This window comes from Lonchura striata, chromosome 32 (assembly GCF_046129695.1).
Source record: "Lonchura striata isolate bLonStr1 chromosome 32, bLonStr1.mat, whole genome shotgun sequence".
Lineage (NCBI taxonomy): Eukaryota > Metazoa > Chordata > Aves > Passeriformes > Estrildidae > Lonchura > Lonchura striata.
In genome coordinates, this window is record NC_134634.1 from 3,600,366 (window position 1) to 3,620,957 (window position 20,592).

At 59.6% G+C, this 20,592-nt stretch overlaps 3 protein-coding genes and 1 long non-coding RNA gene across 4 annotated transcripts; 2 read left to right on the forward strand and 2 right to left on the reverse strand.

The window, feature by feature from the left end:
• Positions 1-4,819: 4,819 nt before the first annotated feature.
• LOC144247733 (uncharacterized) lies at positions 4,820-7,265 on the reverse strand. Its single transcript, XM_077789206.1, has 5 exons — positions 7,227-7,265; positions 6,610-6,999; positions 5,199-5,294; positions 5,014-5,124; positions 4,820-4,915 (listed from the first exon to the last, which is right to left on the reverse strand). The coding sequence occupies exons 1-5, from the start codon at positions 7,263-7,265 to the stop codon at positions 4,820-4,822; spliced, it is 732 nt and encodes a 243-aa protein (XP_077645332.1).
• Positions 7,266-9,685: 2,420 nt separating this feature from the next.
• LOC144247741 (uncharacterized) lies at positions 9,686-11,521 on the forward strand. The gene is made up of 2 exons (XR_013341296.1): positions 9,686-9,807; positions 10,754-11,521. It is a non-coding gene; the product is annotated as an uncharacterized LOC144247741 (long non-coding RNA).
• Positions 10,685-13,016, reverse strand: LOC110479425 (surfactant protein C). The gene is made up of 5 exons (XM_021546741.3): positions 12,957-13,016; positions 12,706-12,855; positions 12,447-12,587; positions 11,689-11,799; positions 10,685-11,054 (listed from the first exon to the last, which is right to left on the reverse strand). The coding sequence occupies exons 1-5, from the start codon at positions 12,999-13,001 to the stop codon at positions 10,953-10,955; spliced, it is 549 nt and encodes a 182-aa protein (XP_021402416.3). The 5' UTR covers positions 13,002-13,016; the 3' UTR covers positions 10,685-10,952.
• A 692-nt stretch (positions 13,017-13,708) lies between these two features.
• Positions 13,709-20,586, forward strand: LGI3 (leucine rich repeat LGI family member 3). The gene is made up of 8 exons (XM_077789257.1): positions 13,709-14,122; positions 16,878-16,949; positions 17,046-17,117; positions 17,843-17,914; positions 18,003-18,074; positions 19,018-19,187; positions 19,275-19,439; positions 19,528-20,586. The coding sequence occupies exons 1-8, from the start codon at positions 13,902-13,904 to the stop codon at positions 20,343-20,345; spliced, it is 1,662 nt and encodes a 553-aa protein (XP_077645383.1). The 5' UTR covers positions 13,709-13,901; the 3' UTR covers positions 20,346-20,586.
• Positions 20,587-20,592: the final 6 nt, after the last annotated feature.

The following is a 20,592-nucleotide window of genomic DNA, read 5'->3' on the forward strand; positions in this document are numbered from 1 at the left end:
CACCCCAGGAGCAGGATGAGCACCCCAGGAGCAGGATGAGCACCCCAGGAGCAGGACGAGCACCCCAGGAACAGGATGAGCACCCCAGGAGCAGGATGAGCACCCCAGGAACAGGATGAGCACCCCAGGAGCAGGATGAGCACCCCAGGAACAGGATGAGCACCCCAGGAGCAGGACGAGCACCCCAGGAGCAGGACGAGCACCTTGGGATCAGGATGAGCACCTTGGGATCAGGATGAGCACCTTGGGATCAGGATGAGCACCCCAGGATCAGGATGAGCACCCCAGGAGCAGGACGAGCACCCCAGGAGCAGGATGAGCACCCCAGGAGCAGGATGAGCACCTTGGGATCAGGATGAGCACCTTGGGATCAGGATGAGCACCTTGGGATCAGGATGAGCACCCCAGGAGCAGGACGAGCACCCCAGGAGCAGGATGAGCACCCCAGGAGCAGGATGAGCACCTTGGGATCAGGATGAGCACCCCAGGAGCAGGATGAGCACCCCAGGAGCAGGACGAGCACCCCAGGAGCAGGATGAGCACCTTGGGATCAGGATGAGCACCTTGGGATCAGGACGAGCACCCCAGGAGCAGGACGAGCACCCCAGGAGCTGGGTCAGCACCCCAGTGAGTGTTTGGGGAGCCCCCCAGGGTGATCCCAGCCCCCCGGGGTGGCCAGGGCACAGAGACACAGCCCTGTCCCCCTGCGGTGGCCCTGCCCGGGACATTCCAGCCTGGCCCTGCTGCTCCTGCAAACCCATCCCTCCTCCTCCCACAGCACTCCCAGGCTTGCATTGACTCTGTTTTTTGGGATTTTAAGTGTTTCCTGAGCCTGATGACCTGCACAGGGACACGCTGGCATTCAGGATCTGCTCCTTCCCTGCCCACCAAGCCTCCAAATCCCCTTTTCCTTCACTTTTGGGGATCCCCTTCATCCAGGGCCCGGCTGGTTCCCACCAGGAGCGATGGGAACCCCTTATCTCTTCACCCCTTATCTCTGCCGACGTTTTCCTCCCCCGTCGGGATCATCCCAGGATGTTTTCCTCCTTCTCCCTTATTGCAAAACCCACATCCAGCGAAACTTCAGAGCAGATAAATAAACCCTGGAAAACCGGGCTGACTCCGTGTCCCCACTCCGCCCCCGGCCCAGGGACAGGAATTTGGGGAGAAACCCGGATTCCACCGCGACCTCGAGCCGAAACAAAGAAACTTTTTGGAATAGTTTTTGTTTTCACGCCGTGCTCGCGCCGGGGAGGAGGTTTGCAGGCCGAGTCCTTGGATGATGTCAACCCGCGGTGTCGGGATCCAGGCGCTGCTTCGTGTCGCTGCCGAGGCAGGACGGGAATGAAGAGCCTCTGACCCAGGAGGATGAAATAATAAATGTCCCAGTGAGCTCCTGGGCACGCTGTGCCCCTTCCCCGGCACCCTGGGGCTCTGCTCACACACCCCTGGACCCTCCTTGCTGCCCCAGGGAGAGCCAGGGAAGCCCACCCTGCCCAAAGCCTGTACAGACCCCTGACAATTCCTGTTCTGCTCTTTGCCCCGCTCTCCACATGGACACACAGAATAAAGAGAGCTGAACCATATTTTGGGGTAAGAGCCTCTTTTGGGAATCTTTGCCATCTCCTGATATTCCTCCCCTCACAGCCTCGGATCTCTGGGCTAGCTGATATTCAGGGGGCTGTGCGAGGGGGGGAACATCAACTAAAAACTCTGATTTATTCAAAATACGCCGCTCTTTTATACAGAGCTTGTGAGGACCAACTCCATTGGACCAATGGAAAAAAACAGAGAGTAAAACTCCGATTTATTCAAAATACATCGTGCTTTTATACAGAGCTTGTGAGGACCAACTCCATTGGTCTTGAAGTGAAAACAACTCAACCATTGGTGTACAGTGCTTGACACACAGCGATAGAACTTAACTATGAACAATGTGAGAAACAAGAGAGATAAAGAATTATTTACATTCTTATTTATCTCTTTCCCAGGTTTCTGCCTGGCTAGAAACTCTCCATTTCTTTCTTTGAATCTGAGACCCACAGACTTCCTAGTAAAAAACTGTCATTCCCATTCCCATCTCTTTGCTTGAGAGCCTTTTCTTTTAAATTGTAATAATTCAGGGGGCAGGGGTTCATCTTTTCCATTTCACAGGAGGCTTTTGCCTTCCTCCACAGACTCCTGTCTTCTCAAACCAAGGCACCACCAGAATTCCAAGCTGCGGCCCCAGCTGGAAGAGGATCAGAGCATCCCGAGCGTCAGGATGGGAACGTCCTCGTGCCAGCAGCCCCGGGTGGATGGCACCTGGCACGGGCACGCGGATTCCAGCGCTCCTAGCTCAGCCTGCCCGCCCTGCCCGGCTTCCTTGGCGCCCTGGAACGTCAGGAGGGCGACGCCAAGGCCTGGCACCGGCGCAGCCGTGAGGGCGGGGGGACACCAGGAGCATTCCTGGAGCCCATCCGCAGCTCCTCGTGGCTTCCATCCCCAAAATCTCCGCAGCAAAGAGCAGCCCGGGGTGATGCCAGCGCCTTTTCCCCCCACGGAACCCCCTGGAGATCCCTGTGCAGCGAGGGACTGGCACGGGGTTGTCCCCTGTGGCCACAGTGACACAACCCAGGGGGGCTGGAGGGTGGCAGCTCCTCCTGCCAGGGATGGGACCCCCATTTCCAGCACCTGCTGGGGGGTTGGACTCTGATTTCCCCTGCCAGGACCTCGCTGCGCCGCAAACCTCCAGGAATCCGGAATTATTGAACAAGGACCCGGTCCTGCCAACTTTCTGTCGCCTCCTCCATCTGCTCCGGCCTTGGGGGGAGGCTGAGGGGGTCTGGGGGTCAGGGAGGTGTGGGAGGGGACACCCCAGAGCTGCAGGAGGCCCTGGATGGGTGTCCCACATCCCGGCCAGCTGCAGCTGCGCCTTCCCGGCAGGAGAAGCTTCCCTGGTGCCAGGAGCAGGAAAAGAGCTGGAGCCAGGCGTGGGGGCACTGGGGGGCTGCTGGTCCCCAATTTGGGGCTGGCACAAGGCAGCTGTGGGGCTGGCGGGCTCCCATTCCCGGGGGATTGGGTGGGCTGTTCCATATTCCTCCTCTCAGTGCCAGGCCAATGTCCCGATCCCAATAAACTCCTGGTGCTAATAATGCCAGAATCCCATCCTAATAACGGCTGATTTTAATGAATTCCTGGTCCTTATAACTCCTGATCATTATAGAATCAGCATCTCAGTCCTGATTAAAATACTACTTGATCCAAATCACACCAATATCCCGCTCCTAACGACTCCTGATCCTAATAGCACCAACGTCCTGATCCTCATAGCACCAATATCATGGTCCTAATTACTCCTGATCCTAATATCACCAACATCCTGATCCTCATAATTCCTGATCCTAATATCGCCAACATCCTGATCCTAATAATTCCTGATCCTAATATCACTGATATCCTGATCCTCATAATTCCTGATCCTAATATCACCGACATCCTGATCCTAATAATTCCTGATCCTAATACCAACATCCTGATCCTAATATCACCAACATCCTGATCCTAATAATTCCTGATCCTAATATCACCGACATCCTGATCCTAATAATTCCTGATCCTAATATCACTGACATCCTGATCCTAATAATTCCTGATCCTAATACCAACATCCTGATCTCCTAATATCACCGACATCCCGATCCTAATAATTCCTGATCCTAATATCACCAACATCCTGATCCTCATAATTCCTGATCCTAATAGCACCAATATCCTGATCCTAATAATTCCTGATCCTAATACCAACATCCTGATCCTAATAACTCCAACATCCTGATCCTAATATCTCCAACATCCTGATCCTAATAATTCCTGATCCTAATACCAACATCCTGATCCTAATATCACCAATGTCCTGATCCTAATAACTCCTGATCCTAATATCACCAACATCCTGATCCTAATATCACCAACATCCTGATCCTAATAATTCCTGACCCTAATATCACCAACATCCTGACCCTCATAATTCCTGATCCTAATAGTACCAGCATTCCTATCCTAATAATAATAAAAAATAATCCTAATAATGCCTGATCCCAACACCAGCCCCCTCACCCTAAAAATCCCGATAATTCCCAATTCTTATAGTGCCTGCTAACTCCTGATCCCGCCAGCCTGTCCGAAACCACCCCAGTGCTGAGGATTGCTGGTGCTGGTGGCACAGGCAGCCTCCAGGAGCAGCTCCCGGGCCCGATCCCTGCCCTTCCCTTCTCCTTTATTCCCGAGGACAGACCCATTTTCCAGCCCTGGCAGCAGAATGGACCAGCTCAGCTCACGCAGCCACACTTGGGGGGCCCCCAGTGAGCCCCCAGGCTGCGGCTGCCACTGAAATCCCCCCAAAATTCAAGCCCGGAGCCCCTCAAGGCATTTTTAAGGCAGAGCTGGCAGAAGAAAAGAACTGGAACGGAGAATTGCGTTTTCTTTAAATGTCTTTTTTTTTTTTTTTTAAGCTCGTTTTTGCGCTTGGGTTTTGGCGAAGCTGAGAAGCCTTAAGTGACAAACCAGCTGTCCCCCGGCACAGCGCAGACACCCCCGCCCTACCCCCGGCCCCGCACCCGCAGCCCCCCCCAGAACCGACCCCCTGACCCCTCCTCACCCCCCGCACCCCAAATTCGGGGTGGGCGGCGCTGGGGGGGCACGGAGGAGCCGCGATGCTCCCAGCGGGGCTGTGTCTGTCGAGGGGTGCTGCACGGCCAAGCTGGCGCTGTGGGGGTGCCGCCGGGTGGGCGGGGGTCCCGCAGCCCCCCTGCCCACGCTGCGGGTTCACCCCGCGGGGTTAAACCCAATAAACGGGGAGGAGGCTGCACAGGATGCCCGCCGTGGTGCCCAGGAGGGAGCGGTCAGCCAGGGGCACGGAGATCTTGTCCTCAGCCTGGACAGAGACATTCTTCATCATTGTCTTCATCATCCCACCCCTCAAGAGGGGCCGCACAAGGCACCGAGACCCCCGTGGCCCAGCCGGGTCCTCACCTGGCGGCGCTGGAAGGTCTCGACCACGGTGTCCAGCCCCGGGATGTCATCCTTGTCCACGCGGGTCACGAAGCAGGCGCGGTGCAGCCGGGCTCTGTAGCTCACCAGCAGCTGGTGGGAAGCCAAAGTGGGGTCAGCTCCATCCCATCTCCCCCCTCCCCGTGCCCCCGGAGCCCCCCACTCACATTTTGGTAGTCGTAGATGACCGTGGCCACGTTGCCGTCCCCGTTATCCAGGTAGAAAGTGACCGCGTCCTCCTCCCGGGCCGGTCCAGCCCGCAGCTCATCCCGCAGCGCCTGGAGGGAGCCCAGGGGGGATCTCAGAGGCTGCAGCAGCCCCTGCCCCTGGGCACGGCTGTGGGACTGAGATTCAGCCAAAGAGAGAAGCTGAGAGTTTCTAACCAGGCAAAAAACCTGGGAAAGGGCTGGAGAGAATGTAAATAATTCTTTATCTCTCTTGTTGTTCACATTGTTCATAGTGAAGTTCTATCGCTGTGTGTCAAGCACTGTACACCAATGGGTCGAGTTGTTTTCACTTCAGAACCAATGGATTTGGTCTTCACAAGCTCTGTATAAAAGACCGGGTTATTTTGAATAAACCAGAGTTTTACTCTCAGTTTTCTTCCATTGGTCCAATGGAGTTGGTCCTCACAAGCTCTTTAGAGGTGGAACAAACAGTCACAAAGGGTTAGATGGGATAGTAGAAATAGTTACAAAGTAGAGGGAAAAATTTTTTAGTATTGTACAGGGGGGTTTTAGCACCTGTCCAGGGAGTTTTTACTTTGTACATGGGGGTCAGAGGTTCTAAGATGGAGGAAAGTGGGCTGACCCTGTTCTTCCTCCTTCTTCTTCCTCACCTCCATGCTCTTGGTGATGTTGGCACTCACAGATTGGTTTAGAGTAGAAAAGCACTTTGTAATATAGATAGTAGGTATTGGGGAAAACTATAAACATGTAACACGTAATGTACCATATAAAAGATAGGAAAGCACCATTTAATATAGGTAATAGGCATTGGGAAAAACTGTGAACATGTAACATGTAATGTACCATATAAAAGATAGAAAAGCACCATTTAATATAGGTAATAGGCATTGGGGGAAAACTATAAACATGTAGCATGTAATATATCAAGTAAAAGATAGAAAATCACCATTTAATATAGGTAATAGGCATTGGGGGAAAACTACAAACATGTAACATGTAATATATCATATAAAAGATAGAAAGGCACAGTTTAATATAGGTAATAGCAATGGGGAAAACTGTAACCATGTAACACGTGATGTACCATATAAAAGATAGAAAAGCACCATTTAATAAAGGTAATAGGCATTGGGGGAAAACTATAAACATGTAATATATAATATATCATATAAAAGCTAGCAGCAGCCCTGGGTGGGGAGAGAAGAAGAGGACAGCAGACAGAGAGGATGTCAGTGTGTGTGTGTGCCTCTGCCTGGGCCGCTGACCAAACAGCCACAACCCCAGAAGAAAATCTTTTAGATAACTCGCAATAAACTGCCTTGAGACCCAACAACAAGAAACTGCTGCGCCTTTCTTTGGAAGGGTTGGAGGAGAGACTTTTCCACCACACGAGACCCCGGAGCTTCTCACACCCACTCACCTGGTGAGCGCCCAGCCGCAGCAGCAGCGCGCCGGCGATGAGGAGCACCAGCAGCACCAGCAGCACCACGGCGATGAGCAGGCAGCGGAGGCGGCCGCAGCTCAGCAGCTTGCGTGGCAGGTAGCAGAGCAGCCGAGGGACGAAGCACAGGGACTTCTTGAGGCAGCCGGAGCAGCTGCCGCAGCCGGGGCACTTGGCACACTTGGGGCACTTGGGGCACTTGCAGCACTTGGGCAGGCAGCAGCATTTGGCGCAGCACCAGCTGCACTTGGTGCAGCATCTGGCGCAGCACATGCTGCATCTGGCGCAGCATTTGCCGCAGCACGTGGCGCAGGACAAGCAGCAGCCGTTCGCCGGGTCCTGAGGGTGCAGGAAAGGGAAGGGAGAAGGGGTCAGGGGGATGCAGGAGCTGGGGGTGGGATTGCAGCTCTCATCCCGCTGCCCCTGGGCGCTGGGAATGCGGCATCCCACGGTCCAAATCTCCATTCGGAGCGCTGGTGCCTTGCTGGGATAAACTGGGCAAAGCCCTGAGCCCAGCCGGCTGCAGGGACACGCCGGCGTGGCACTGCCACCCTGCAGGGACTCACCTCCTCTTCAAGCACCACCTGCTTCATGCTGCTCTCCATGGCTGCCTCCTCCTCCTCCTCCTCCTCCTCCTCCTCCTCCCATTCCCAGCCCAGTCCAACTGCAGGGAGCTTTATACCGGGACGCTGGGGTGGGGACCCCGTGAAGGGTTTGGTGGCCCCGGGGTGCAGCCAGGCCCTGGCATGTGAGCCACTCCACTGGTGTTTGCTGAGCGCCCACTCCCAGCTGGGCGCCCCTGGGAACCCGCTGCTCAAGAGGCTCCGAGGGCACTGGCTCAAGGACCCTTGTCCCCAGGCACGGGGACTTCTCTGCTGCCCAGGAGCGAGGTGGCAGGGCCAAAACAAACCCTCCAGGGTGGAGGATCCGGCTGTGGCTGCACCCGAGGCGAGAGCTGGCCCGTGTCCCTTTGCCAGCTCGGGCACCTGGAGCTGCTTGATGTGGCGAGGAACAAAGAGGACATTAAAGATTTCCTGTAAGCCGCAGGGATGGGGTGGGAACGGGGCCACCGTGGCGTGGGGAGTGTCCCTGACCCTCATTCCTGCTCCAGAGGCTGCTTGGACATCACTGCTGGTGGCGTTTGGGGCTGGCACGGGTGCCCACAGTGTGGATTTTTTTGGGGTGAGGGGGTCCCAGCTCTGGCATGTCCCCCTCAGGTGGTCACTGTGGCATGGGGAGTGTCCCTGACCCTCATTCTGGGGAGTGTCCCTGACCCTCATTGCTTGGACATCACTGCTGGTGGCGTTTGGGGCTGGCACGGGTGCCCACAGTGTGGATTTTTTTGGGGTGAGGGGGTCCCAGCTCTGGCATGTCCCCCTCTCAGGTGGTCACCGTGGCATGGGGAGTGTCCCTGACCCTCAGTGCTTGGACATCACTGCTGGTGGCGTTTGGGGCTGGCACGGGTGCCCACAGTGTGGGTTTTTTTGGGGTGAGGGGGTCCCAGATCTGGAAGTTCCCCTCCCAGGTGGAAACGGGGTCACCGTGGTGTGGGGAGTGTCCCTGACCCTCATTCCTGCTCCGGAGGCTGCTTGGACATCACTGCTGACAGCGTTTGGGGCTGGCACGGGTGCCCACAGTGTGGATTTTTTTGGGGTGAGGGGGTCCCAGCTCTGGCATGTCCCTCTCAGGTGGTCACCGTGGCATGGGGAGTGTCCCTGACCCTCATTCAGGGGAGTGTCCCTGACCCTCATTGCTTGGACATCACTGCTGGTGGCATTTGGGGCTGGCACGGGTGCCCACAGTGTGGAGTTTTTTGGGAAGCGGGGTCCCAGCTCTGGCATGTCCCTCTCAGGTGGTCACTGTGGCATGGGGAGTGTCCCTGACCCTCATTGCTTGGACATCACTGCTGGTGGCGTTTGGGGCTGGCACGGGTGCCCACAGTGTGGATTTTTTTGGGGTGAGGGGGTCCCAGCTCTGGCATGTCCCCCTCTCAGGTGGTCACCGTGCTGCGGGGACTGTCCCTGACCCTCATTCCTGCTCCAGAGGCTGCTTGGACATCACTGCTGGTGGCATTTGGGGCTAGCATGGGTGCCCACAGTGTGGGTTTTTTTGGGGTGAGGGGGTCCCAGCTCTGGCATGTCCCCCTCTCAGGTGGTCACCGTGCTGCGGGGACTGTCCCTGACCCTCATTCCTGCTCCAGAGGCTGCTTGGACATCACTGCTGGTGGCGTTTGGGGCTGGCACGGGTGCCCACAGTGTGGGTTTTTTTGGGGTGACGGGGTCCCAGCTCTGGCATGTTCCTCTCAGGTGGAAACGGGGTCACCGTGGTGTGAGGAGTGTCCCTGACCCTCATTCCTGCTCCCGAGGCTGCTTGGACATCACTGCTGGTGGCATTTGGGGCTGGCACGGGTACCCACAGTGTGAATTTTTTTGGGAAGCGGGGTCCCAGCTCTGGCATGTCCCCCTCTCAGGTGGTCACCGTGGTATGGGGAGTGTCCCTGACCCTCATTCTGGGGAGTGTCCCTGACCCTCAGTGCTTGGACATCACTGCTGGTGGCATTTGGGGCTGGCACGGGTGCCCACAGTGTGGAGTTTTTGGGGTGAGGGGGTCCCAGCTCTGGCATGTCCCCCTCAGGTGGGAGGGGGACACTGCTGAACTTTGGTTGTGCCCATCCATGAGCCCCTCCTGCACCTGGGACCCCTCCAGCCACCCCTGAGACCCCCAAAACCCACAATACCAACTTTTGGGGGGGTGAACGCTGCCTCTTTTCCCAGGGTGTCAAGGGCCACAAGAGTTCCTTGAGTGGCTCCTGGCTGTTCGTCCTGTCCCCATGGGAGCCCTTATCTCCTTTCCTGGCCCATGGCACCCTCTTGACCCAGCTCCTTATCAGGGTCAGGGTTTTTTGGGAAGCAGAGCTGCCGGCTATGAGCAACACGTGGAATTGTGCCATGTCCCTCCCGTTCCCAGCAAAGTGTCACCATCCCCAGAACTTTGACCCCGCTCTCTGCCCGTGGCAGTGATTTTGGGGACAATATTGAGTTTGAAACTCTGGAAAGGCCAAATCCATTTCCAGGGGTCTCTTTTTCCCCCCTCCCAGCCACGCTGCCCCTCTGATTTTCAGCGCAGCACTCGGAAGTGGCCCCAGAGGTTGGTCCCAGCTGGTGAGGGGGGCAAGAGGGGCTGGAATGGGTGGGAAAAAGAGAGGATGGGGATGGGAATTGGGGGAGCTGGAGCTGGAGCTGGTGGCTCTGGTGTCTGCGGGTCACCCTCGGGTCCCACTGGGGACGTGGCATGGTCCCTCTGTCCCCACCTGCACGAGGAGGGGACAGGCCAGGAGCTTTTCCTGAAGGTCTGGAGGAACAGAGGTTGCTCCTTCCTCCTCACCCTCATCCTCCAAACTGGGGGGCACTGGGGGGACACAGGGGGGGACACAGGTGGGGACACAGGTGGGGACAATGGGGGGACACAGGTGGGGACACTGGGGGGACATAGCTGGAGACACTGGGGGGACATAGCTGGAGACACTGGGGGGACACAGGTGGGGACAATGGGGGGACACAGTTGGGGACACTGGGGGGACACTGGGGGGACACAGGTGGGGACAATGGGGGGACACTGGGGGAACACAGGTGGGGACACTGGGGGACACTGGGGGGACACAGGTGGGGACAATGGGGGGACACAGTTGGGGACAATAGGAGGACACAGTTGGGGACAATAGGAGGGCACAGGTGGAGACACTGGGGGGACACAGTTGGGGACAATAGGAGGACACTGGTGGGGCCACTGGGATGACATGGATGGGGACACTGGAGGGACACAGTTGGGGACAATAGGAGGACACAGGTGGGGACAATATGAGGGATGGGGACAATGGGAGCATCGTGTGCACTTCTGCTGCTGCCTCCCCGTGTTTGATCCCTCCCAACGTGAGTGATTCCCCTCCCCACCCTGCACCCTGCAAAGGGACACCCTTGGGACACCGTGTCCCTGTCCCCAGCACCCAGGAAGGGCAAGAGCACGCTTGGAGGTGAACACAGGCTTTACTTTGTAGACAGAAGCAAATCCCAAAGCAAATCCCACTTTTTTTTAGGGAGACAGCAGGGGGAAAGCCGCAGTGCCAAGCGACAGCGGATGCAGCACCCCCGGGGCGGGGTGGCTGTCCCCGGGATGGGGATGAGGAAGAGGAGGAGGAGGAGGAGGAGGAAGCGTTCCCAGCTGTCCCTCCTGGAAGGCGGCGTGGGGGACGGTGACATCCCCGCGTGGCTGTCGCATCCCGCTGGGAGCTGCTGCTACACCCAGAACACGGGCACGGCGCTGCAGAGGATGTTGATGGTGGTGCCCAGGATGGAGCGGTCAGTCAGGGGCATGGCCTTGTCCCCAACGTCCTCATCCTGCAGGACAGAGCACGGAGCAGAGCTGCCACCCGCGGCTGGGGCAGGCAAAGTTCTCTCCCTCTCAGGAATTTCATAGAGGAGCACAAAGAGAAATGAAAGAGAAAACAATTTCTGTTTCTGCTCCTTGGTTTTCCCATGTGGAATGTGTTTGGAGGATTGTTTACCTGGGGTGAGTGCTTGGTTGGATTCTGGTGAGGATTGTTTGAGCCTGGTGGCCAATCCAACCCAACCCAACCCAACCCAACCCAATCCAATCCAATCCAATCCAATCCAATCCAATCCAATCCAATCCAATCCAACCCAATCCAACCCAATCCAATCCAACCCACCTGGGGCTGGACTCTCAGAGAGGGTGTTAGAGTTAAAATCAGAGAAAGTAGTGTGTAGTTTTAGTATCCTCCTTTTATATAGTATATTGATGTATTTTAGCATAGTTTTAATAAAGAAATCATTCATCCTTCTGACTTGAGTCAGACATGGTCATTTCTTCCCATTGGCTTCGCCTGCATTTACAATTCTCGGCAGCCACAGTGTCCCCTCCAGAGGGGACAAGCCCCCAGCCCCACATTTCCCAAGGGCTGGGCTGTGCTGAGCCCAGTGCGGCTCCACTCCCTCAGTGGTCACCGCTCACCTGCCGGCGCTGGAAGGTCTCGGTGACAGCGTCCAGCCCCGGCAAGTTGTCCTTGTCCAGGCGGGTGATGAGGCAGGCGCGGCGGCGCCAGGACCTGTATCCCACCAGCAGCTGTTGGCAGACAGAGGAAAGGATGGATAAATATCGGAAATAAATGTTGGGAAGGATGGATAAATAGAATTGCCTGGCAGAAGATTCACTATAGTACAGCCAGGATGAAAACAATCCTCCCTACTGGATGGACAACACCCTTACCTACAGGTAGGTCCAAAAGTCAAATGGACTGTTCCATCTCAACCCCCAAAATGTTCATCCCACACCTGTAACCCTCCCCTGATGCATCAGGTGTCTGTGACCCCATTGGCCCAAATCTTGTTCCAGCCCACCTTGAACCACCTGATAAGGGGTGTCTGAGGGGCCGGACGCTCTCTTGGAACTCCTCCTCTTCTTCTTCTTCTTCTCCTCTCTTGGAACTCCTCTCTCTTGGAATCCCGGCTCTCTTGGAACTCCCACCCTCTCCTGGAGCATCCTCTTGTCTCTCCCCTCCCCATCCCCTCAGGCCTTGCCCCGTGCTGCGCCGGGCAGCTCCAAGCAAGACCTTTCTCCATCCCTAATAAACCTGATATCCCAAGAGCAGCCTCCAGAGATCTCTCGTCTCCACCCATCCAAACCCTCCTGGAGCCCAGCGCTCCCTACAGAGCCGGCTCGGCTCGGCACGGCCCCGGGGCCGCCCCGCCGCTCCCGCGGTGCCCCCGCACCTTGCCGTAGTCGTACACCACCGCGGCCGAGCCGTTGTGCCCGTCCCGCACCGCGAACGTCCCGCTCCGCTCCTTCTTGCTCACGGCGAGCTGCTGCGGGCTCCCGTCGCCATCCAGCCCGTGGGTGGTCATTCGCAACACCTGCCGGGGGCAGAGGGCTCAGGGGGCTCAGGGGGCTGAGCCCCCTCCCCACAAAGCCGCGGTGCCATCCCAACCCCTTCCCGGCGCCGGTGGCACCGCGGTCCCTTCCTGCCCTCACCGTCTCGGCGTGGGACTCGCTGAGGCGCAGCCCCAGCAGGAGGAAGGCGACGTTGACCACCACGAGGGCCACCACCACCAGGGCCACCATCAACAAGAGGCTCTTGAGCTCGTGGGGGATGCAGGGCAGGCGCGGGGACTCCGTGTACCTCTGGTGGGGGGAACACGGGGGAGCGCCCGGCTGAGCCGCCAGCACCGCGGGGCACCGGGGACTCAGCCCCGCGCCCAGCGTGGGTGCTGGGTGCTCCTTACCGGAGGTGCCTCCTCCATCAGCGCCTCTTTGGAGCTCTCGTCCATCTCCCCGTGCGCTCCTGTCCCTTTGCCAGCGCGGGCCCGGGGGTATTTATAGGATCCCGGGCGGCCGGGGAAGGCTGGGGCCACTCCAGCTGCCGAGTGCCGCTTGTGCTGTTTGCTGAGCGCGCACAAGAGCCAGGGAGGGGACAAGAAGCCTCCGAGGGCCCTTCCGTGCCATTTGCCCGCCAGCGCTGTGGGGGTGCCAAGGCAAACAGCGGGCAGTGCCCTCCCTCCACACCCATCCCGGGATTGCGGCAGAGGGGTTCCAGCAGGTCCCGGGAGAGGGGGGCTGCACCCCTGGTTCTGCACGGGCAGCTGTGCGAGCCCCCCCCCCGGGGTGGGGAAGGAGCTGGCTGGACTCATTGTTCCCGCAGGCTCCGTGCCAGGCCGGGCGCAGATGGACGCCTGGCACGGGAGAGATGTGTGCCAGGGACGGCCGGGTGCCCGGGGCGGCGTGGATCGCTGCCCAGCGCGCTGCGGCCGCAGCGGGCAGCGCTGCGGCGCCGAGCTGGGGGAGCCACTGCGGGGGCATCACCCCTGGCGTGTCCCCCCTCCCCAGTTCTGCGCACCCCAAAAGCAGCCCGGGGGCCGCTCCCACCCGCGGCGTGGAGCCCCGAGGGTGGTCGCTGCCGGGGACACGCGCGCACGGACACGCGTGCACGGGGATGCTGGCGATGTCACTCAGCCGCATCCCTCCCTCCCTCCCTCCCTCTTTCCCTCCCTCCCTCCCGCAGCACCGGGCATGATGTGCTGCAGAGCCGCGGGTCAGGCAGGCTCCGCCGCTTCTCCTCCACGCTGAGATCCTCGGGGGAATAAAAATAAAAAAAAGAGAGGAAAATAAAGATTTTTTTCCACAGCTGCCGGGCACAGCGGCGTTGGGAGCAGGGATCAGGCTGGGGAGCGATGGAGCTGCGGCGCGGCAGGATGCCGAGGGAGCAGCTCCCCGCTCGCCTCCTCCTCCTCCTCCTCCTCCTCGCCGTGGCCTTCCTCTGCCTGCCGGCGGAGGGGCGGCGGCCCCCGCGGCCTCCCCCGTGCCCCCCGAGCTGCTCCTGCACCCGCGACACGGCTTTTTGCGTGGACTCCAAGGCCGTGCCCAAAAACCTGCCCCCCGAGGTCATCTCGCTGTGAGTAGCCGCGGTGGGGACAGCGGTGGGGACAGCGGTGGGGACGGCGGTGGGGACAGAGGTGGGGACAGCGGTGGGGACAGAGATGGGGACAGAGATGGGGACAGCGGTGGGGACGGCGGTGGGGACAGAGATGGGGACAGCGGTGGGGACAGCGGTGGGGACGGCGGTGGGGACGGCGGTGGGGACAGCGGTGGGGACAGAGGTGGGGACAGCGGTGGGGACAGAGATGGGGACAGCGGTGGGGACAGCGGTGGGGACAGAGATGGGGACAGCGGTGGGGACAGCGGTGGGGACAGCGGTGGGGACAGCGGTGGGGACAGAGGTGGGGACAGCGGTGGGGACGGCGGTGGGGACGGCGGTGGGGACAGCGGTGGGGACAGCGGTGGGGACAGAGATGGGGACAGCGGTGGGGACGGCGGTGGGGACAGCGGTGGGGACAGAGATGGGGACAGCGGTGGGGACAGCGGTGGGGATGGCGGTGGGGACAGCGGTGGGGACAGCGGTGGGGACAGCGGTGGGGACGGCGGTGGGGACGGCGGTGGGGACAGCGGTGGGGACAGAGATGGGGACAGCGGTGGGGACAGCGGTGGGGACAGCGGTGGGGACAGAGATGGGGACAGCGGTGGGGACGGCGGTGGGGACAGCGGTGTCACACGCCAGGGCAGCGCGGGGGTGGCAGGGGCTGTCCCGGGGGGACGGGGGCGGCCCTGCGGGGGGCTCCGGGGGACGCTGGGGACATCCCGGGACGTGTGGCCGTGTCCCGCGGGGCCAAGGCGAGCGCGGCCGCGGCCGGTCCCCGCCGCCGGCCCGGGGACGGACCGGAGCCGGCGCGGGGGACGCGGCGGTGACCTTGGCCACCGTGTCCCCAAGCGGGGCGTGGTGGGGGACAGGGCGGCGCGGCGGAGCCCGGCGCGGGGGTGTGCGGCAGGGGCGGTGTTTGCACTGAGTGCGTGTGCTTGCACGCTCGTTTGGGTGTGTGACACTGTGTGCGTGTGCTTGCACGCTCGTTTGGGTGTGTGACAACCATGTCTGTGTGTTTACACACCCGATTGGGTGTGTTACACTGTGTGCGTGTGCTTACACACTCATTTGTGGTGTTACACCTGTCTGTGCTTACACACCCCATTGGGTGTGTTACACCCATGTCTGTGTGTTTACACACCCGATTGGGTGTGTTACACCCATGTGTGTGTGTGCTTACACACTCGTTTGTGTGTGTTACACTGTGTGTGTGTGCTAAAACACCTGACTGGGTGTGTTACACTGTGTGTGTGTGCTTACACACCTGATTGTGTGTGTTACACTGTGTGTGTGTGCTTACACAACTGATTGGGTGTGTTACACCCATGTGTGTGTGTGCTTACACACTCATTTGTGGTGTTACACCTGTCTGTGCTTACACACCTGACTGGGTGTGTTACACCCATGTGTGTGTGCATACACACCTGATTGAGTGTGTTACACCCATGTGTGTGTGCATACACACCTGATTGGGTGTGTTACACTGTGTGTGTGTGCTTACACAACTGACTGGGTGTGTTACACCCCTGTGTGTGTGTGCTTACACACTCATTTGTGGTGTTACACCTGTCTGTGCTTACACACCTGACAGGGTGTGTTACACCCCTGTGTGTGTGCTTACACACCTCATTGGGTGTGTTACTCAGTGTGCGTGTGCTTACACAGCTGATTGTGTGGGTTACACTGTGTGTGTGTGCTTACACACCTGACTGGGGTGTGTTACTCAGTGTGTGTGCTTACACACCTGATTGGGTGTGTTACACTCGTGTGTGTGTGCTTACACACTCATTTGTGTGTGTTACACTGTGTTTGTGCTTACACATCTGATTGGGTGTGTTACACCCGTGTGTGTGTGCTTACACACTCGTTTGTGTGTGTTACACCTGTGTGTATGTACTCACACACCTGTCTTTGTGTGTTACACTGTGTGCACGTACTCACACACCCATTTGTGTGTTACACTGTATGTGTGTGCTTACACACTCATTTGTGTGTGTTACACCTGTCTGTGTGTGCTTACACACCCATTTGTGCGTGTTACACTGTGTGCATGTACTCACACACCCATTTATGTGTTACACCTGTCTGTGTGTGCTTACACACCCATTTGTGCGTGTTACACTGTGTGTATGTATTTACACATCCCTTAGTGCATGTTACATCTGTGTGTATGTACTCACACACCCGTTTGTGCGTGTTACACTGTGTGTACATACTCACACACCCCTTTGTGCGTGTTACACTGTGTGTACGTACTCACACACCCGTTTGTGCGTGTTACACTGTGTGTACGTACTCACACACCCATTTGTGTGTGTTACACTGTGTGTACATACTCACACACCCATTTGTGTGTGTTACACTGTGTGCACGCACTCACACACCCATTCTGTGCCCTCACACACGTGTGTGTGCACATGGCCCCATGCCATGCGTGGGTGCCAGCCCAGGTTGGGTGCCGGCCCGGCTCGGGTGCCAGCCCAGGTTGGGTGCCGGCCCAGGTTGGGTGCCGGCCCAGGTTGGGTGCCAGCCCGGCTCGGGTGCCAGCCCAGGCTGGGTGCCGGCCCGGCTCGGGTGCCAGCCCCCGCAGTTCGTCCCCTCCGTGTGCCCACCCCGGCCAGGCCGGCCGCCGGGTCCCTCTGCGATGCCCGGTGACACGGAGCCCGCGCCGGGGGCACGGCGGTGGCCGTGCCAGGCCGTGCCCTGTGCCGCAGCCCCGTCTCTCCCGCAGGACCATGGTGAACGCGGCCTTCACGGAGATCCGGGAGGCGGCTTTCGCCCACATCCCCTCCCTGCAGTTCCTGTAGGTGCCCCGTGCCCCCCGTGCCCCGCTCGGTGCCCACCGCGGTGCCCACCTTGCCCGGGCCCGCCGCTGATTCCTCCCCCGTTCTCTTTGCAGCCTCCTCAACTCCAACAAGTTCTCGCTGATCGGGGACAACGCCTTCGCCGGGCTCCCGCACCTGCAGTACCTGTGCGTGGCACGGGGACGGGGCACGGGCACAGCGGGCACGGGGAGGGCACAGGGAGGGTGTCGGGATCCGTGGTGTTGGTGATTCCGAGTTTGTAAAAAGTCTCTGTCAGCCCCGCTGCCAAAGCAGAAGCCATAATTGGTCTGTGCTGGTTTCCAGGTTGTTTATTCTGCTTTTCTCTCACATGTTCTGCTGCCCTGCCCAGCTCTGTCCTGCAGGGCAGAGTGTGGGGCTCTGCCCTCAGTGGGATGTGACAAACATTCAATACCAGAAACTCCCTGGGCTGCATTTACAAGAACGTGCCAATATCTGTCACCTACGTTGGACAGTGTGTCCCCAGCCTGAACCAACAGAAAAATGCCAACACCACAGTGAGACATGGAGGGCATGAAGAAGGAGAAAAAGGACAAGGCACACCCAATTTCCTCCAGCTTGTCCCCTTTGGACCCCTCATCTAGAATCCTAAAATTTTATTTTTGCACCTGTGCCACACTTAATTATTACTGATATCAAACACTCAGGGCTGGTAATTGATCCTGTAAGATTGAAAACTCTTTTCCACGGACAGAGATCACAGCCAGTGTCTCTGGGGCTCTGTCCAGGGGGTTCTGACCCCTGCCAGGGTCCCAGGGCAGCCAGAGGGAAGCCCTGGACTTGTCCAGGAGGGCAGAGGGAGGGCAGAGGGAGGGCAGAGGGATGGCACCGTCACTCTCTGCTCCTGTCACAGGTTCATCGAGAACAACGACATCCAGGCACTCTCGAAGGCCACGTTCCGTGGGCTGAAGTCCCTGACACACCTGTGAGCAGCCGGGGGACACTGTGGGGGTGGCCCTGCACCATCGGCGCTGTCACAGATGTGTCACCTCCACGACGCTTCTTGTCCCCAGGTCCTTGGCCAACAACAACCTGCAGACGCTGCCGCGGGACCTCTTCAAGCCTCTGGACATCCTGAGTGACCTGTGAGGCTGCCACAGCGCTGGGGACACGGGGCTGGGGACAGGGTGACATCCCAGGGGCTGGCACTCGGGCAGGGTGCGGTGTGCTGGGGTGCCTCGGTGACAACCCCGGCAGGGACCCCCAGGAATTGAGCTGGGGAGGGGGTGACATCCCAGTGGGTGCTGGGAGTGACTTGGTGCCATCCTGGGGAGGGGGTGACATCCCGGTGGGTGCTGGGGGTGACTCGGTGCCATCCCTGGCAGGGACCCCCAGGAATTGAATTGGGGAGGGGGTGACAGCCCGGTGGGTGCTGGGGGTGACTCGGTGCCATCCTGGGGAGGGGGTGACATTCCAGTGGGTGCTGGGGGTGATTCAGTGCCATCCTGGGGAGGGGGTGACAGCCTGGTGGGTGCTGGGGGTGATTCAGTGCCAACCCGGTACACTGAGCTGGGGAGGGGATGACACACCAGTGGGTGCTGGGGGTGACTCGGTGCCATCCCTGGCAGGGACCCCCAGGAATTGAATTGGGGAGGGGGTGACTTCCCGGTGGGTGCTGGGGTGATTCGGTGCGATCCTGGGGACGGGGTGACATCTTGGTGGGTGCTGGGAGTGACTCGGTGACACCCCTGGCAGGGACCCCCAGGAATTGAGCTGGGTAGGGGGTGACAGCCTGGTGGGTGCTGGGGGTGACTCGGTGCCATCCTGGGGAGGGGGTGACATTCCAGTGGGTGCTGGGGGTGACTCGGTGCCAACCCTGTCAGGGATCCCCAGAAATTGAATTGGGGAGGGGGTGACATCCTGGTGGGTGCTGGGGGTGACTCGGTGCCATCCATGGCAGGGACCCCCAGGACTTGAATTGGGGAGGGGGTGACATTCCGATGGGTGCTGGGAGTGACTCGGTGCCATCCTGGGGAGGGGGTGACATCCCGGTGGGTGCTGGGGGTGACTCGGTGCCATCCCTGGCAGGGACCTCCGTGGCAACACGCTGGCCTGTGACTGCAAGATCAAGTGGCTGGTGGAGTGGCTGGAGAGCACCAACACCACGGTGCCCGCCGTCTTCTGCAGCAGCCCCGGGCAGTTCGAGGGACAGCGCATCCGGGACCTGGCGCTCGGTGACTTCCAGTGCATCACCACGGGTATGGCACCACCATCACCTGCCACCTGTCCCCTGCCACCTCATTCCTGGGTGTTCAGACCTTCACTGCCACCTCTCCCTGCTCCAGATTTCGTGATGCACCAGGTCCTGCCCTTCCAGGCGGTGTCGGCCGAGCCCTTCACCTACGCCAGCGACCTGTACGTGGCCCTGGCACAGCCGAGCGCCAGCAGCTGCTCCATCCTCAAGTGGGACTACGTGGAGCGCAAACTCCGCGACTTCGACCGCATCCCCGGTGAGGAATCGGGCCGGGGGTCCCCTCCCGGCCTGGGGTGACCCGGGACCAGCCCGGCCCCGGCGTGACGCGGTTTTTTTGTCACCAGCTCACTCGGCGGTGCACTGCAAGCCCATCGTGGCGCAGGAGCAGCTCTACGTGGTGGTGGCGCAGCTCTTTGGTGGCTCCTACATCTACCGCTGGGACACGGCCGTGGACAAGTTCATCAAGATCCAGGACATCGACAGCCAGAAGATCCGCAAGCCCAACGACATCGAGGCCTTCCAGATCGAGGGCGACTGGTACTTCGTCATCGCCGACAGCTCCAAGGCGGGCTCCACCAGCCTCTACCGCCTCAACCAGAACGGGTTTTACTCCCACCAAGCCCTCCACGCCTGGCACCGCGACACCGACGTGGAGTACGTGGAGAACGACGGCAAGCCGCGGCTGATCATCTCCAGCAGCTCCCAGGCGCCCGTCATCTACCAGTGGAGCCGGGCGCAGAAGCAATTCGTGCCGCAGGGCGAGGTGGGCGAGATGCTGGACGTGCAGATGGTCAAACACTTCAGGGCCAAGCGGGAGCAGTTCCTGTGCCTCAGCCGCTACATCGGCGACTCCAAGGTGGTGCGCTGGGAAGGGCAGCGCTTCGTGGAGGTGCAGACGCTGCCGTCGCGCGGCTCCATGGTGATGCAGCCCTTCGCCGTGGGGCAGCGGCGCTACCTGGCGCTGGGCAGCGACTTCTCCTTCACCCACGTCTACCTGTGGGAAGAGGAGAAGCAGAAGTTCGCCAAGTTCCAGGAGCTGTCGGTGCAGGCGCCGCGCGCCTTCCGGGCCGTGCCGGCGGCCGACGTGCAGCTGCTGCTGGCGCCCAGCTTCAAGGCCAACACGCTGGTGTACCGGCACGTGGTGGTGGACCTCAGCCTCTAGCCGGCGACCCGAGAGCCGCCGGACCTGCATGTGCCCGCCGGTCCTCGTCCCACGCCCTGTCCCGGCCCTCCACCTTCACCCAGCCCCACCGTGCCTCAGTTTCCCCCGCGGCGCTGCCGGTTTCTCCCTGTGGGGTGCAGGGAGGGAGGGTGGGACACGCTTTGCGCTGCAGGGGGGGAGAAGGTCTAGGGGTGTCTTTGTCTGCTGGGAGCCGGTGGCAGGAAAGGAGGGGGGACAGCGGGCAGGG

Bases quoted from the DNA above. Each gene is read 5' to 3' on its own strand.
- LOC144247733 (XM_077789206.1), bottom strand. From the start codon at position 7,265: ATGGAGAGCAGCATGAAGCAGGTGGTGCTTGAAGAGGAG. The intron at 5,125-5,198 runs GTGAGTGGGGGG...GCTTCCCACCAG, and splicing joins TCATCTACGACTACCAAAAT to CTGCTGGTGAGCTACAGAGC. The intron at 4,916-5,013 runs GTGAGGACCCGG...GTCTCTGTCCAG, and splicing joins AGACCTTCCAGCGCCGCCAG to GCTGAGGACAAGATCTCCGT.
- LOC110479425 (XM_021546741.3), bottom strand. From the start codon at position 13,001: ATGGACGAGAGCTCCAAAGAGGCGCTGATGGAGGAGGCACCTCCG. The intron at 12,588-12,705 runs GTGAGGGCAGGA...TGCCCCCGGCAG, and splicing joins GCGAGTCCCACGCCGAGACG to GTGTTGCGAATGACCACCCA. The intron at 11,800-12,446 runs GTGCGGGGGCAC...GTCTGCCAACAG, and splicing joins TGGTGTACGACTACGGCAAG to CTGCTGGTGGGATACAGGTC.
- LGI3 (XM_077789257.1), top strand. From the start codon at position 13,902: ATGGAGCTGCGGCGCGGCAGGATGCCGAGGGAGCAGCTCCCCGCTCGC. The intron at 17,915-18,002 runs GTGAGCAGCCGG...TCTTGTCCCCAG, and splicing joins CTGAAGTCCCTGACACACCT to GTCCTTGGCCAACAACAACC. The intron at 19,440-19,527 runs GTGAGGAATCGG...TTTTGTCACCAG, and splicing joins CGACTTCGACCGCATCCCCG to CTCACTCGGCGGTGCACTGC.